Consider the following 18,457-nt stretch of genomic DNA (forward strand, 5'->3'; position numbering starts at 1 on the left):
TAAATGTTAAAATGTACATGTCGGTGTTAAGATTTCCTTTTTTTGAGTTTAGTAACTTGGTGTACTTGGCTGTGTGATTTACCTGAAGACTTCCTCTACAAAAGCAACTAAGTAAGTACTTAGAGCAAGATCCAGAAACTATATAGGCAGAGGAAATATAGAGTTCTAGGTTCAGCAAACCTTTTTAAATTTTTCTTTTATAATTGCAGATGGACAGCATGCCTTTATTATTTATTTATTTATTTATATGTGATGGTAAAAATCGAACCCAGTGCCTAACACATGCTAGGCAGATACTTTGCCACTGAGCTACAGCCCCAGCCCATCAGCAAATCTTAATATAGAAAATCATATTCTTTTGGATACATCCTTCCCTTTATATCCTTCACAGACAGGTGACCCCCCTTTTATTTTTACACATTTTCAATGATCAAGAACTCCTTCCTCTCCAAGCCCATACTGTCTATGGACAGCCTCAGTTTTAGAAAATGCACTTCAATTGAGATAAATTGTATTTCCCTTTAATTGGTCACCCAGTGGTGGTCTATAATTCCTTTCCTAAATGCCAGCCCCTAAAATAGATGAAGATACTTCTCAGGGTCTGTCAGTCAACTCCTTCCATTTAAACACTCCTGGTTCCTTCAGCTCTTCTTGACATTGATTCTGAATATACATTTCTCAAAGGCACTCTTCAAAGCTTCCCCCCAACACACACTGGATCTCATTACTCCAGCTGTGTACCAAAAGGCAAGACTGCTTCATCTTGCTCCTTAAGGCCAATGTTCTAAACTTTCAGGATCCTATTGCATTGTCATTCTGCCTATGAAATCAGCCATGCTTCCAAGTTTCACATCATTAGAAAATGCAGTTTACATATCATCTAAGTCTTGATCCAACTCAGGGACAGGAAGTCCAAAGATGGAACACATGGCACTAATGAACTCTTCCCACCACTGAGCAAGGTCCTGGGGGCCATTGTATTAGTGTCCCTCACCCCACCCTCAACCCAATTTTGGCTGCATTGGATGCAATTAGGCAAAGAGACCTACTAATGCAAGAGAAAAGGATTGTAGTGGTAGCTCATAACTAGGTATTTCAGTTGATGATAGTGTGTGACACAAAGGAAAACATGGTAGTGTCATTGTGAAATCACCTAACAGACCAGGTTCCTACCAAGCAAGTTGGTCCCAGTTAATTGACCTCCTGTATTCCTACTCCCATTTCCTGTCCCCCATCCTGAGTCAATACCCATAAGGTCCCCTACCCATGCATCCCCATGTGTAATCCTCTGAGGACTGCTCTTTGCTTATGAATGTCTTTGAACTATAAATTTCCTCCACAGAACACATTCCTCTGGAGAAGCTTCTCTGCATGGTGTCCTCTCACTGGGAATATCCCAAACCTACCTCCAAGTGCATTCTGCCCATTGTTCTATTTCTTCTGAATGCCTTCTGCTCCAGGGGCCTTTCCAGGGCCCTTTACTTTCAAATTCCTCTGAACTTTCATAGTGAGTTCTGACCTTATCACACTGCTAATGAGGCTCATCCCATGAGTGCCTTTACCAAGGCATACTTTGCTTAATTGATCTTGCTAAATGGGTATTGATTTTATTCCTTTCAAATGAAAACATTTACTCTTTTGTTTTGTTTCATTGGTTTTTCTATCATTTTATACTATTTCATTAATATCTGCTCAAATATTTATTACTTTGTCCCTTCTGCTTACTTTGGATTCAGTTTGCTTGTCTTTTTCTTTTTTCCTTCTGCTCTCCTAAGTGTCTTGAAGGTGATAGTTTGTTCTTTTTCTAGTTCCTTAAGGGGTAAAATTAGGTTTTTTACTTCAGATCATTTTTTAATATATGCATTCATAACTATGAACTTTTTCCTCATCACTGCATTAGCTACATGTTATGTTCATCACTGCATTAGCTACATGTTATGTTTTCATTGATCTGAAAAGTTTTTCTAATTTCCCTTGTGACTTCTTTGTTTATTTAGGAGTGTGTAAACAATACACTTGTTACAGAAATTAAAGAAAGTAATTCTCAAACTTACTTTCTGTTACTGATTTTTAACTTTATTACATGCTGGTTGGGGTACATATTTTGCATGACTTCAATCCCTTTTAATTTTTGGAGACTTGTTTTCTGGCACTGTGCTTAGCTTTGAATGCGTGCTTCATGGGGTTCTTCTTGAGCAGCTGCCTTGGGTCCCTGCCCTGATTACTGTTCACCCTGCCCTCTGCCCTTGCAGGCTATTTGTATGTTGCATTCTCCTTGACAACTGCCTCTCTCTACCTGCTCCACCTGGTTCATCACCTCCAAAGCCCACCGTACACTGTGCTCTGCATAAATGCTCTCTTTCAGTGAATCTTCTCAGACCAACTTCTGCTTTACAAGCCATCCAGTTTGTGTTGGTTTGGTATGACATGCTGCTGCCAAGTCAACTCCTTGTCTGTCCATTAGAGCTTTCTTTTGGACCAACACCTTGATGTATCACTTGGTCACTTAATCTCTAAACAAGCATTTATTGACCATCTGTTTTCTACCAGTGTGCTAGATGGATATTCCCCCCCAATATTGCAGATCCAATTTAAACCCTTGTGATGGTTATAACATACCATGGTGATAAGTGCTCTGAGGAAAACAGACAGGGTGGGTAAAATGCTATAATGTAGTAAACTCTTCTGGGCCAAATGGCCAGCTTTTCCTAAGGAGATGATGTAAAACTTAAGTATGAGTTTGCTATACACAAGAAGGCTATCTTCCAGCCTCTCTTTTTTTATGGTGTTCTACAGTCATCTCCATCCCCAAGGCATTTAATTCTTTCTGCATCATGTCAGGTCTTGCATGGGGCACAGGGATATGAGGGATCAAAAGAGGCACAAACTATTAACTCACAGAATGGTGATTTCATGGGGAGAAAGACAAGGCAAAAAAAAATCGTGTTTCAGTAGTAACTGCTAAAGGAGCATAGGGAAAAGCTTGGTAACCTGGATTTTGTAGTTAAGGATGGTGTCCTTGGGGAGGGGACATCTGAGTTGAAGTTTCTTATTTATCCATGTAATAATTTAAATATTTCCTGAGCACTCACTGTGGGCCACACACTAAACTACACCCTTACAGAATGATGTGTGGCATGGTGAGAGTGGAGCCAAAGCTGCAGTGGAGACCCCAGAAAGTTAGAGATGCAAGAAACATGGAACACTTGCCAGGGAAGCTATAAGCAGCATGCAAAACCACCTCAAGAGAGTGGCCAGGTGGGACACCAGTACTTTTAGAAATCAATTTGCCAGGGGAGCCCTGGAATCATTGAAGAGTTCTGTGATCATTCTTCTCTGTAGGCCAGACCTTGCCCTGGGAATCACAGCTACTCAGCTCTGGCAATCCTGAATGCAACAGCAGAAGCAAAGAGGAAAAACAGAATGGTCTGACTTGCTCTGACCTACATATTTTATGGGCTGATCATGGTTTTCATGGGCATGCAATAGATAGGAAACCTATTAAATTCTTAACTTGATCTATATAAGCAGCAAAGTTCTAGACCAAGGAAACAAAATCTGACTTAAATGACAAAAACAGTTGTAGCAATCAAGCGATTCTCAGATTTGAGACAATTTATAGACTCAAAATCCCACATCCCACATCTGGTTGAGGAATGCCCTCAGTTTGCTAACAATTTTTATTGTTAATCTTTCTCCTGGCCTTCTGCAAAGTGACCTACAGCCTTTTACCAGAGAAACTGTGCTTTGGGGAAAAGGAAAAATCAGACATTTCACAGAGTGACTATGAATTGTTGCTGATTCTAAGAGAAACAAAATGTCACTGTGGCCCACCAGTCAGAGTAGGGGTTTACAGAAATCAGGTGATTAATAGAATTTTAACTCAGATCTGACTCATAGGGAGTCCTGAACCTACCTTGTGGTTATTTCCTCAATTCCAGAATGTATAAGTGGAGTAGAAATGCTTAGCAGCTGGAAGAATTCCCAATCAATTCCCTCATGTGGAGTGGGAGCTATTGTGGTGGAAAAGGCCAAATGGAAGGCCAAATGTTAGAGGTACCTACACCTAGGAAAATAGCAAATCAAAAGTAATACAGCATTTCTATAGGGATTGCAAAGATCTGTGCCACCATCAGGACTTGAAAGATGCACAGGTGGGGATCCCCACCTCACCCCTGTGTAACTCTCAAACTTGGCATGTGCCAAAGACAGATGGATCTTAAGAGAATGACAGTGGATAATTGTAAGCTTAACTAGGGGTGACTCCAGTTGCAGCTGCTGTAACAGATGTGGCTTCAATGTTTGAGCAAATTAACATATGTCCTGGTACCTGGTATGCATCTATTGATCTGGCAAATGCTTTTTTCTCTATACCTGTCAATAAGCCCCACCCAAAGCAGTTTTCTTTCATCTGTCAAAGCCAGAAATATACCCTCACTGTCATATTCTAGAGGTATATGAACTCTCCAGGCCCATGTCATAATTTAGTTCCAGGAATCCTAATCACCTTCCCTTCCATGAGGTATCACACTGGCCATTGCATTGATGACATTATGCTAATTGGATGGCTCAAGTGTGAAGTAGCAACTACCCTGGACTTACTGTTAAGACATTTGCAGGTCATGGAGTGGGAAATAAATGTGACAGATTCAGGGGCCTTCTACCTCAGTTAAAGTTTCAGAGGCCCAAAATAGTATGTGGCATGTTGAGATAGCTCTTCTAAGGCAAAGACTGAATTGTTGCTTCTGGCTCCTCCTACAACCAAGAAAGAGGAGACTCTGCAACAGATCCAGGCTGCTGTTTAGGCTGCTTTTACCCTTAGTCCATAGGATCCTGCATACCTAGTGGTGCTTCAAATGTCAGTGGCAGATAGGGCTGCACTTTGAAGCCTTTGGCAGGCCCCATAGGTGAAATGGCACAGGCCTTTAAGGGTTTTAGAGCACCTCTTTGCCATCATCATTATCTACCCTTCTTTTCAGAGACAAGCTTTGGCCTACTAGTGGGCTTTAGTAGAAACTGAACTCTTTTTTAAAAAAATATTTTTAGTTCTAGATGGACACAATACCTTTATTTTGTTTACTTAGTTTTACATGGTGCTGAGGATCAAACCCAGTGCCTCACATGTGCTAGGTGAACGCTATACCACTGAGCCACAAACCCAACCCCAGAAAGTGAACTCTTGACCATGAGATTTACCTCCATATATGCCATGTTTCTGCTAAAACTACCATTTGTGGGCTTAAATAATGCTTTAGCCATCATCATGTTATTCTGCACAACATTGCTTCTGGTCAAGGAACCCTTTAATAGTGAAAATTGTGAGACAGGTTTTCATGCTCATGGAATTCACTGGTATTATGTTCCCCACAATCCTGAAGCAGCTGACTTGATAGAACAGTGGATCTTTTTTGGAAGACTCAGTTACAGTGATAGCTGTGAGACTTTGGATGGAACTGAGGAGGGGTTCCTTCCTGCCTCAAGTTCCTGCAGCCTGTTGAGCCATTGATCCAGAAATGGGATGGTCCTAGGGCTCACTCAGTCTAGCTGCTGCTAGAGAAATCCATCCACCCACCCCCATCACCAGGTCATGAAAGGGATCTGCCTGGGGCCTGTTCTCCCCTCTTTGCTGTGGAGACCATGGCTTGTAGTGAGGACCTAGGGATATAAGGACCTGTGGATTTCTGCTGTAAGAATTTGATCCATGAATTTGAGCCAGGCAGGCAGCTGGGGCATGGTGCAGGGGAGCTGGAGGTGCTGGCAGCCATAGCACTTGCAGGTCTGCTGTGTGCAGGAAGAGCAGGCCAAGGAGGCAGACACATTCAAGGCTCCAAGAGGAGAGAATAGGGTCTGAAGAAAGATTGTGCCCTTTGGAGAAGCTGTATACCAAATGATGGAGGATTCAAATGGGAAAAAGCTCAGATGACAAGAGTTTAAACCCAGGTGTAGATCCAGCCTTCCCAGGGAGAACCTGGAGACACATGGCTCAGGGCTCCCTAGCCCCAGGGGACCTCCAAGCTCAGAGAAGCAGTGATCCAGGTACCTGGACTTTGGCCCTTGTATAACCCATTCTGAAGTAAAGGAGCCAGGGATCTGGGTGGAGTGTTCCATGAATGGGCCAAGGACAAGAGAAGAGAGACAAGCTCACTCATCTCATTCTAATTTATCCTTCTCTGTGGTAGAACACTGTGGGCTGAGAATGGGATGGCCCTGTACCTGCTGATTCCTAGGACCCATGGGAGGCCAGACTGCCCAGGATGTGACCTTTATCCTGTTACCCCTGCTATGGATGCTGGGAAAGTGACTGCCCCACAGCATCTTCCTCTTGGTAGAGAATGAATATTTACACATGCTCCAAGAGCAGGCAATCCAAAATTCAGGAGCAGGTGGAGATCAGAAGCATAGAAAGGCCACTGCAGGGGAAAGGGCTGATGGGAGAATATACCAGAGTTCCCAGCTTGGCCTCTAGATTGTCTTTGTCCTTCATATTCATCTGTGACATGATAAACGTACAATTACAAGGGGGTGGATCCACACATGTAAGTAAGCACCTGGGTGGGCCTCTGTATCCGCAGATCATACACAGCCCACCCAGAGCACCTTGTGAGCAATGTGCATCTGAACACACTCTGCCTATGGGAATGTGCCAAGGCCAGATAAGGATGAAAGGGATAAGAGGCCTCTGTGTAGGGCTGGTGGGCTGGAGTCCCTCAAAGGTCTCACTGCTTAGTGTTGGTGGGGAAGCAGCTTTCCCTCTCAACTCCCTCATTTGGTCCTTTAAGGAAGTGAAACCCACCAACCATCCAATATACCTGCTCATACCCATTCACTAACAGTCAGTGATGCACTCACATCACAGTACACTTACAAGTTCTCACACATGTTCAATGGCATGCAGTGAAACACATTCACACAAAATGATACACGTTCACATTCAATGATACACTCACACACAGGGACTCATGATATCAGAACTCTTACTCTAACACATACTCCATGACACTCATGTCCTCATTCACACATCAGTGACATACACCCATTTAATGACACACATGATTTCTTATGCATTCATTCATACTCTGAGAAATACATGCTAACACATGACCACACACATGCCCACACACATACACACAGTTCTTATACCTGCTCAGTGATCAAAGTATACATGGGCCAACTCTGAATACAGGACAGATCAGAACAAGGAAGCCTAGTGTTCTGGCTGGGATCAACCCCTTATTCTACTCATTTTCTCCTATCCCCATTAAGTTTGGAGGAACTCCTATAAAGTGATCAGTTGCCTTGGCCCTGCTGAGACACACTGCATTGCCTGAAGGAGGCAGGGAGAGCAGAGTTCAACTGGAGGCACCACCCCTCTCCTGCAGGTTGTCCTGATGGGACTCACCCCCAAGAGTCTCTTGAGATGCAGGCCAAGTCCTGAGTGCCAACCACTCTGCAATTATGACCCACTGACATGCCACCTATCACTCATTCCATGTGCACCCCCAGGACACCCCCACGTTCTGTGTGTGCCCAGGTCTCTGAGGGCTCTTCCGTTGCAGCTCCACTGTCTGCAGCTCTGACGTGGCTGGGTCACCAGATGCAGACTCCAGTATCTGGCCCTGGCTCTTGACTACTAGAAGACTGTGTCCTTCATCTGTACAGTGGAGGTGGTCAGAGGTTCTATCCCTGAAAAATGGCTGGAAGACACCTGCAGACACAGACTGAGGAAGCCTCAGATACTTCCATTTGTATATAAATGGTACCAAGGGCTCAACAGACTGAAAGGACACAGCAAAGGAAGGGACCCCTCCCCAGGCCGATCCAAATTCATTGCTTAGTACTACTCCCAGGACCCAGGGATGGCCCCCCTCCCAGCTTGTACTCAGTGTGTAATGTGACTCTGTCTTCCCACCCCATGGCATGAGAATGTGGAAGCCCTGGTATGTCCACCCTCTTCCCAATGACCAACCTCCCAACATCACTATCCCTAAAGGTCCCTCGGTGGCTACACTAGCAGTGGCCATCTGTTGGCTGCCTGAGGCAGGGAAAAGCAGGTGGGGTGGGTTAGAAAATGTCACCCCTGCCCTCCTGGTCTTGCACACAGCTCCTGCTGGGGACATCTGACCTCATGCCAGGGCCCTTCTACGGCCCTTCCCTGACCTTGTCTGCTACCCGGGGAGCAAACGCGTGGCCTGTCTGACCTGCCTGGATGCCCTGATTCCCACCGCCTCCACCCCCGTGCACTGCTGGGAATCCTGTGGTCTTGTGGCCTCCCTTCAATGCCTAACCCACTTATTCCCAAGTGCCCTGGGGAGCCAGAAAGACAGTGCCCACCCACAACCAACAGCATCCTGTTGCCCACTGGCCAGGTGAAATCACAACAGCTCATCATGGACCTTGCCTGAATGCACCCAGCATTTTAACCCAGCCACCATTGTCCCCCCTACTCCACCCTATCCCATCTCCAACCAACATTCCTCCCCCAATTTCCCTCACTATGATAGAATAAGCTGCAACATTTCACAAAATTTATTAAACAGAAACACTGAACCATTGAAGAGAAGGGATGACAACACCTAAAGGGACTCTTCAGGACCACTCGAGGCCACAGGTCCCGGGCCTCCCCCTCCTGGGGCTGCAGACGAGGAGCCTCCTCTGTCTCCACGCTGGGGCCCTCCCACCACAGTCTCCCTTTCTGAGGACCCCAGATCTGCCTCTTGCCAGGACAATGGCCTCTGGCAATGAACACTCACTTCCATTCCGGGAGCCCCCTGAAGGGCTGACTTGCTGTGGGGTGGCCCTTGCCCTATGGCTGGCACAGAACGGTCACAGGACAGTGGAAAGCATAACAGGGAAGCCCCCCCCCCAAACCAAGGAAACTGAGTCACAAGGAACAACGGGGGTGGAACGTCAAAGCACAGACCCTGGCCCTCCCCCTCCATCTAAGGTCCAGTGCTTCCTGCCCGAGGTGAGGCCGCGGTCTTGATCACCGAGGGGGTGAGCGTCCACCACGCCCTAGCCGTCCATCCTTCCCGCCGGCTCCCGTCTCCGACTCCTGGGGACTGGGCTCAGGGCCTCCTGGGGGGAGCTGCTCAGATAAGAACACACACACATCTCCACGAGAACAAGCGGCAGGCAGCTGGCCTAGATCTACACCGAGAAAGCAGAGGTTGAGTTCACGACACTGGACAGGAGCGAGCAGAGCCTTGGCTCGCCCGCAAGCTCACGGCACGTGCCCGGGCCTGGAGGTGGCCGGCCGCGAGGGCACGGTCCTCTGCCCGGGGTTGACACACACCTCACGGCTTTGCACAGGAACGATGGCTAGCGTGGGGGTGGGCGTTTGCTTGAGGTGGGTCACTATGGGGCTTACAGATAAGGTGGACCTCCAGGGACAGGGACAGGAGCACCCTGCCCCGGGGACGGTGAATCGGGTTGGGGTTTTGCCTGTTGGGAGAGCCAGGCAGCTGGCACCCTTGAGATGGACTCTTCCCTGACGTCTCTCAGTCTAGTGCCGGTGGCAGGTGTACTCAGGTGCCCTCATCCAGGCTATGGATGGCCGCTCAGTAGTGCTTCAAGGCTGGCCACCCTAGGCTGGCAGGGCTTGGGGCTGACCCTGGGTTGGCAGCTCTTGAATTGTGAGTTGCCAAGCCAGGCCCCAGTTCTCCCTGCTTGCTCTCTCCACTTCTCCAGTGGTCCTGCACAGACAAAACAGAACAAACTGCCCCCCCTCCAAGTCCTCCCTCATACTCCTCCCACTCCTTTCCTACCTCCTCCTGTTTGGAGCAAAAGCTGCCTTCTATATCCACTCACGCCTAAGCCAGCTCCGGGGGCACTGACCTAGTGGGTGCCAATGCCCCCACCTGGGGGTCTTCTTAGTCTTTGGTGTCCTTGCCCATACAGCCCTGTCAGGCTGCAGGAAAGGAAACTGCCTCTGGGATGGTGCTGGGCTCCCAGGGCTTTGGGGTCTGGAGACCCGGCCTTTATGGGCGGAAGGGCTCAAGGGTACTGCCTTCCTGGGGCTCCCCTAGAGCAGTGTAGATGATCCTGAAGACAGGTTGGACCCTGCGACCTCCCCTGTGGAGCATTACTTCTCTCTCTTCGAGCTCTTCCTCAGAGGAATTGGCTCCTTCTGACACAGATGGCCCCAGGGCAGGCTCCTCCATGCTCCATGTATCCTGGTGTCTGCTTGACATCGTTAGCTCTGAGTCTGTAGTGTAGGAACTTGGAGGTGGCCAGATGACATTGCAGACACGCATGTCAGAGCCCACCGTCTCACCGTCTTCATACTCTGTATCGCTGGGGTCTCTGTGTGAGGCTTGAGATTCCCATGTGCAGGGTGTGGCAGCTCCCTGCTTTGGTCTGTGACACTTCCTGTGGGCTCTGCACTGGGCCTTCCCTGAGATGCATGTGCTTTTGTCCTGTTCGATAGAGTCCCTTCCCACTGGGAAAGGGAAAGGAGGCTTGACCTGGGCCTGCTGGCTATATCCTACCTCACTTGGGTCTCCTGATCTTTGTCTGGGCTGTTCCTTCCCCTTTTTAAGATCTGTCTGCTGCTTGCCAGGGAAAGGAGTGCCTGGATCTCCTGAGCCTGTGCTTCCTAGGGCTTGGGGTGGCTCATGCCCCCAGCCCCTTCCTCGTTTCCCGACCCTTCTTCAGCAATTTTAGGCCTCAGCATGGGTGGAGATTGGTCCTCAGCTTTGGGACATTCTGCCTGGCCATGGCCTTTTCCCATAGTACAGAGTTCACATGACAGTCGCCTGCGCTTCAGTGATGGGGACACACCTTCCTGTGCAGTCTGGGTGCTGTTTTCGCTGAAACACCCTGCCTGCATGGTGACCTGAACTGCAGAGTAACCTACTTCTGCTACTACCTGTCTGCCAGAGGCCCTGCGGCCCCTTCCTACTTGCCTCTGTTTCTCTTTCATCACTGCCATAGTGGTCTCCCACTCCTCTTCATCTCGAATGAGCTTCATTAATTCCAGAAAAGTGGGTGGGCACCCTCGCTGATCTAAGAGCTCAAGTTTGCCCCGGAGGGCAGCAGTCATGGAGGCCCGAGCTAGAATATGTTTGAGGCGAATCATGTCTGTGCTTTGCACTGACAATGGGCTTTGCTGCACAGCTTTTTGCAGCAGGGGCTCTAAACGCAGCAAAAAAGCAGAGATCTTCTCTGCAGACTTCTGGGAAGTCTGAAGAAACCTGAACTGTGAGGTTCTACAGTCTTCTTTATTCCCAAAGATCTGCTTTAGGGCATCCAGGCACTGCTCCACAGTCATGGAGTCATTATTGGCCAGGAGCACCCGCATGATTGACAGTGCGGGACCACGCAAGCTCTCTAGCAGGCGACGCCTCTTCTCTATCTCTGACACCTGCCACATCTGCATCATCTCAGTGACCTGCTCTAGCCAGGCTTCAAAACTCTCTTCCCCTGAGCCTGGGAGAGCACCTCCTGAAAACACTTTCAGCTTTCGGTACCACATGCTTTCCCTCAGAGGCTGCAAAACTGGTGGTTTGACTTGGTCCAAGTCCTCTGGCTCTATGCCCTCAATGGGAAGGGTGCTATACCCCAGAGTTTTGGCCACATCTACCATTCTCCGGCCTTCATCTTTCAGGAAGTAAGTCAGCCTATTGATAAATTCATCATCTGGGTTCCGAGGTTTTACCACTACTTCCCAGGCACCCCCTTTTCCTGGTATCTGACTGGGTATAGCAGCATAGTTGACAGTGTCAGCCAATTCAATGAAGACTGCCTTAGCATTATCTTCCCTCCTGAATATTCTGCCTAGCATCCTGTATGTACACAGGGGATGTAAGCCTGCCTTCAAGGTCTCCTTAATTTCAGCCTCAGTACACTCCATAGGGATGCCCACAATTAGCAGGGCTTTCCTGGGATCCAGGTCCATACCCTTGCACCAATCTTCTAACAGTGTCACAGCCATTGTTCCCTCTCTCTATACACTGATCTAACACAAGGGCAGTAATCACTCAGAGTTTTATCAGTGCTCAAAAAATTCTGAGCCAATACTAAGTTGGATAGCAGAAGTGTCTCAAGTTTCCACAAGCCTGTAATGCAAATAGGGTAAGAACATTGTTAATGCTTGCCCCCCACCCCCACCAAGAGTCCCTTTTCTGTCCCCATCTCTCCTCAGATATTTACTCTGTGCTTCCCAGGACTCCTGCAATCATTTTGTACAGGGTCTCCCCACACAAAGCTACCTACCTCACCCTTTCCTGCTGACCTCTTCCTGCTGTGGGTTCCTCTTTGGAAGTCTGAAGACTCCGCTGTGTGTGACTCAGGTGCCTGTGGTGAAAAGGCCAATGTCAGGAGTTAGGGCCTGGTGCCTGGAGGTACTGAAGCAGCCCTCCTGGCAGCAGAGGATAGGAAATGCCCTGCTGCCTACTTGGAATTGTGCCGGTCCCAGTCACCAAGAGCACCTTCCTCAGTAAGGGGAAGAGTGGAAGCAGGAGATGCAGAGCTCCCCGTTTCTCAGGAAATGCCTGACAAATGAGAAAGATGGCCGGAGCTCTGTGCAGTGTAATGAGAGTGGTGGGTGTGGAGAATGTGTAACAAGCTGCAGTGTTACCATAGATACCCAGAACAGCGTGGACCATGGGTTTCTATCATAGCAGAGTGTCATGTGGTAAGGTTAAGGCCCTTGAGGAGCAACAGGTGATGTCATTTGCCTCCAGCCAATGAAGCCTCTTAGCAACGGAGAGAAAGAGGGACAGGGAGGTGGGGTATGAGGTGAGCAGTGAGTGAGGAGTCAGCACTGAAAAAAACAAGAGCTTATAGTTTCAATTTGTGTGGAAGCTGGAATCAGAGGCAGAAAAGAAACATAGAAAGTGTCTCCATTGCCACACTACAGGAAAGACAACTCTCACCTTAGGTGAGGCCCTATGCTTCAGAGTCTGTGTACCCTGGCAGGCAGACCCTCCCCTTCTACTGTTTGCCAGGGTTACAGAGGCAAACATACCTCACCTCACAGCTGCTCACCCTGCCGCACAGGGCCCCACTGGAGTGCAGGCGTTGTGATTTGGTTGGCACTAGACAATCAGCCTTCTCTGTCCACTCAGACAGTTCCTGGCCCATGTGTAGTAGATCCTGCTCCACTGGATCTGTCAAGGCAAGGTATAGGTATTTTTACTGTGTTTCTATCCCGCATGCCCCTGCACAGTGTGAGCTGTGCAAATGTCCACAAGGACCCTTGTGCAGTGATATATGAGAAACTGCTCAACTCGAGGATTCCCTTAGGTCCAAAAGGATCCTTATCACATGGCTGAAGGGATCCTTGTGCAGGGCTGCTTCCCTATCCTCACTGCAAACCCCACCCATCAAGCCCCGCCCCTCAAAACCCCGCCCCTCCAGAAACCCCACCCATTTACGAGCCCCGCCCAAACCCCCGCCCCGTTGTAAGCCCCGCCCATTCTGAAACCTCACCCATACCGAAGCCCCGCCCATTCCAATGTCCCGCCCTTCTAAAGCCCCACCCATTTGAAGTCCAGCCCCTTCCAAAGCCCCGCCCTTCTAAAGCACTACCACTTTGAACCCCCATCCCCTTCGAAGTCCCATCCCTTCCGAAGCTCCACCCATTTCGAAGCCTCATCTCTACACAAGCTCAAGTTCTATCTCCACCTCCACTTTTCTGAGCTCCTCTCCATTATCTGAAACCCAGTATAAAACCAGTCATAGTGGAGAACACTGGTAATCCCACCTACTGCAGAGGCTGAGGCAGGAGGAGTGCTGGAGCCCAGGCAGCAACAGAGCGAGATCCCATCTCAAAAAACAAACAAACAAAAAACACCCATATGGCCCGTACTGCTTCAAATACATCCCCCACTACCTCACACATCCCCCATTCCAGATTAGGAACACATCTAGTCACTGGTACTGGGCAGAGGCTAGGAGGGGTCGGGGCTAAGTGCAATAGGTCCCCCTGTATTTTCCACGCTTGTTGCACTGCTAGAAATTTTAGAAGGTCCTTGGGGTTCTGGGTCTGGTATAGTGGGATCCCACTTCCAGAAAAACCTTCTGACCACTGACACCTGGGATGCTGTGGAAAACACTAAGGGTCACTGGGGACAGTCCACTGTGATTTGGGTTGCTGTCTGTGCCCTGGGCCCAGCACCATACCTGCAGGCCAAGAGTTCCTCTAGATGTAGCCACCATGCGTCTGCCACCGCTTCCGTGTCCAAACAGAATGGAGCACGAGGGTGTGGCGGCAAGAACATATATACAGCCCCCCTCCCACCCCCCAGCTGCACACGGCCCTCTGGCAGCTGCGCCCTAACAATGTCACCCTCACCACTGCCCATCCCCCCAAAGCAGGATCCTCACTTTTACTCCCCCATCCCTTTACATTCAGTACCTGGGGTGGATAGGAACTTCAAAATGAACAGAGGACCACTTAGTTGTGCAATAGGTCCAGGTCCAGTTGTAGTATTGGCTCAAAAGAAAATGCGTGGCCTGCCACGTGACCCATCAGACCCAGCAACCATTGCGTCTACTATTGCACATGTCACTCCCTCATTGGATGGAAGATGTAGCGTCATAGCCACCACTCTCATTTCTATATTCAAATTGCCAGCCCAGGGCCGGGTGCAATGTATATGGCTATTTGCAAAGTATAAGGTCGAGTGCAAAATACAAAGCTTTGTGCAAAATACAAGGCCGAGCGCAAAATACAACGCCGCCGAGCGCAAAATACGTGGCTGAGTGCAAAGTACAGGCCCAGTGAGTGCTTACTAATTAAAAGTCATATTCCTTGTTTATTTTTTATTAGGATTTGTTCTTGGGAAGAGAGGGAAAAATACAGCAGTTTCCTGCATTTCACAAGGGCATGAAAATTTTCAGGGTGCACGGGGACAAACTATCAAAAGATTGCACAACCAAGTATTGTTCAAGTATTTTCTGCCAGTGCCCAAACTGCTTCCTTACCTTTCCCAAAATGGATTTAAGACTCGGATATTTGCTCAGTGGCCCCAAAGCCTGTTCTGGAAAATTCTGTAGATGTAACACAAGTAACCAACTGCAAATTGAACATGAATCCCCAGACATTGTGATGAAAATACAGTCTCTGAATCAGGAGGTCTGGGGCTGAGCTGAGAGTTTTCTAAAACTTAGGGACTGCATGCTGTGAATCCCTGCCCATACTTTGTGTAAGAGGCTCTGGAGCCTGAGATTACATTTGAGAATTAAAAGTTGTGGAATTTTGGTGAAAGAATGGATTTGTACTCGTATATTTGAGATTTAAAAGAAAGGGTTTCAACGAATCCCACTATTAAGTTTAATTATAACACATGAATAAAAAGAAAAATAACAGGCTTTTCTAGAATTTGTTGATAAAAATGTGAAAAGCAGAAAAAAAATTAAATTAAAGGTCACTGAACAAGATGTCTGTGAGCATGGTCTGTTTTCCCACCTTCTTATTTTTTTATACTGCTGGCCATGGAAGCCAGGCTGTGCATATGTTAAGCATGTGATCTACTACTGAGCTGCACCCCCAGCCTCTAACTGCAGCTATTTTTTATGTCTGAGGAGACCATGGAGTTCATGAAATCAATATCCTTTACAACGCCACTTGAAGAGATCACACTCACCTCTGGAATACTCAGCTTTTTTTGCTGCTGCTACTAAAAGACCCAACAAGAACAATTTTAGAGGAGGAAATTTTTATTTGGGTGTTCATGTTTTCAGAGGTCTCAGTCCATAGACAGCAGGCTTCATTCTTCAGGGCTTGAGGTGATGCAGAACACCATGGTGAAAGAGTGTGGCAGAGGGCTGGGGTTGTAGCTCAATAGTGGAGCACTTGTCTAGTATGTGTGAGGCACTGGGTTTGATCCTCAGCACTGCATAAAAACAAATAAATAAAACAAAGGTATTGTGTCCATTTACAGCTAAAATAAATGTGTGTGTGTGTGTGTGTGTGTATGTGTGTGTGTAGAGAGAGAGAGAGAGAGAGAGAGAGAGAGAGAGAAGTGTACAGAGGGAAGTAGCTCACATGATGATCAGAAGGCAGACAAAGACTTCCTCAGTGGTCAGGACTTCCCAGAGATTGTGTGAGTATGACTGAAAGCCCCTTTTCAGAATCTTGAGACCACACCCAGGGGAGTGGGATGGGGTATGTGCAAAAAATCCCCAGTAAGGGGGATTGAGCACAGAGGGGCCCTGAGGTGTACAAGAAACCTATAATAAGAGGGTTTGAGTACATAGGGGGAATCTCAGTTACAGGAACCTACAAAAAATGGGGAATAAAATTTCTAGGCCCAGGGTCAGGGAAGAACAGTGGAAAGATCCCATATGTACAAGTCTTCTTTGTTTTCCTTTGAAGAGTCTAAGTAGGGAAAATAAACTGGTGATGGTGGGAGTCAATCTGCTCCCATGGAGGACGCGTAGCCATCTGGACCTTTGATTTCAACATCCACCATGACTGACAGATTATTCCTAATGTTCCAAACCACACAGGCCCTTTTCACATCTGGGTTATACTGTAAAAATCTGTGACAGCCTCTATTTTAATCTGTGTATTGTATGGATGTCTATGTATGTGCTGGGTCTATATCATGTATGTGGTACCAAAATTGGCTTACAGATAGATAAATGAGTACTCATAAATTTAATTAATGGATCCAAATGCCTTTCAGTTTACATGACTTAAATAAAACTTTAACAAAAAGGGTCAATCTAAATTGGTAAGAGTAAATATGCCTTTGAAATTTCTAACCCACACGTTTTTTCTGGTTGGCTAACCAATCAGAGTGTTGGTTTCTATGAAGCTAATCCCCTACTAATGGTGTGATTCTATGTACAACCAGAGACGTGAACAAATGTGCTCTATTTGTGTAATATGAATTGAATTGCATTCTGCTGTCATATATAACAAATTAGAATAAATGAAATGAAATAAAAAGTTAGTTTCTTCTAAGCAGCACAAAAAAAAATGTTTAAAGTGCAATATCCATTGCTTCTAAAGATTTTTCTCTGGTGAGAATAACTGATTTAAAGTGTTAATTAGGGCTGGGGTTGTGGCTCAAGCGGTAGCGCGCTCGCCTGGCATGCGTGCGGCTTGTGTTCGATCCTCAGCACCACATACCAACAAAGATGTTGTGTCCGCCGAGAACTAAAAAATAAATATTAAAAAAAAAATAAAGTGTTAATTAGACTTGTCTTAGTTGGGTTTCATGAGTAACCAAAATTCAAAATGAGTAAATTAAGCCAGGCACAGTGGCAATGCCTGTAATCCCAGCAGCTCCAGAGGCTGAGGCAGGAGGATCACAAGTTCAAGGCCAGCCTCAGCAACTTAGTGAGGATCTGTCTCAAAATTAAAAAAGGGCCAGAGATATGGCTTAGTGATTCAACACCCCTAGGTTCAATCCCTGGTACCCCCCAAAATAAACAAAATGGGTAGATTAGATTTAACATAAATGGGATAAACACTTATAAATGTGTTTGTTACAGAAGGTGTTTAATTAATTGGCAACATCAAAATACTAAAACTTGGGGACAGGTCTGTGGCTCAGCAGTAGCGCGCTTGCCTGGCATGTGTGAAGTACTGGGTTCGATTCTCAGCACCACATATAAATAAATAAAATAAAAGTCTATCAACAACTAAAAATAATAATTAAAAAGCACAAAATACTAAAACTTCAACTATGTATAAATTCAAGTACTCTTGGCTTGAATTCCATACGGTAACGTATATTGGGGTCTACTAAATGTGTTTTCATAAATTGGTAAATAAAACCAAAAGGTTTAAGATTGCTCATTTGGGGGTCTTAAACTAAAAGCAAGGTTATTAAGAGTTAAAATTATAACAGGTGTTCTTTTCTATGTGTACAAAAAGTTTTAGCTGTGTTTTGATTAAATCACTGCCAAAAGAGTAAAATGTTTTTTCTTATTATAAAGAACTAAGATTTATTTGAATGAGATCAGATGGAAATCTGTAATGCAAGGACAACATAGCAGAGGGTTTTTTGTACTTGGGAGTACTAGTCTGGGGACTTATGACTTCTGGATAAAGGCATCAATCAGAGTCCATTTTGAACAGATATTAAGAGAAGTGTTGTTGGGGCTGGGGATGTGGCTCAAGCGGTAGTGCGCTCGCCTGGCATGCGTGCGGCCCGGGTTCGATCCTCAGCACCACATACCAACAAAGATGTTGTGTCCGCCGAGAACTAAAAAATAAATATTAAAAAATTCTCTCACTCTCTCTCCTCTCTCACTCTCTCTTTAAAAAAAAAAAAAAAAGAGAAGTGTTGGGGCTAATGGTTGGAATCTGTGTTGCACAGGCATTGGGAGGGGCCCAAGGCTATGGGCTTGGCCCATGAGTTTCTAATTGATTATACCCTGTTAGTCCTTGAGTCTGAATTTTTCTGCAGCCTCCACTTAGGTCTCCCCCAACTTTCATTTTTACTCTGTTCTGGGACAAAGGAGTGAACTGGAATGTTTAACCCCATGGGGTGGCCTT

General features: G+C 46.8%; 1 protein-coding gene across 1 annotated transcript; it reads right to left on the bottom strand.

Annotated features, from left to right (window-relative positions):
• Positions 1 to 10,594: 10,594 nt before the first annotated feature.
• On the bottom strand, positions 10,595 to 11,932 carry PNMA5 (PNMA family member 5; the record flags this gene model as incomplete). Its single annotated transcript, XM_081277765.1, has 1 exon — positions 10,595 to 11,932. The coding sequence occupies one exon, from the start codon at positions 11,930 to 11,932 to the stop codon at positions 10,595 to 10,597; it is 1,338 nt and encodes a 445-aa protein (XP_081133891.1).
• Between the last annotated feature and the right edge of the window lie 6,525 nt (positions 11,933 to 18,457).

The sequence above is a fragment of the Spermophilus citellus genome (genome assembly GCF_964194105.1).
Source record: "Spermophilus citellus genome assembly, chromosome: X".
In the NCBI taxonomy this organism is placed as follows: domain Eukaryota; kingdom Metazoa; phylum Chordata; class Mammalia; order Rodentia; family Sciuridae; genus Spermophilus; species Spermophilus citellus.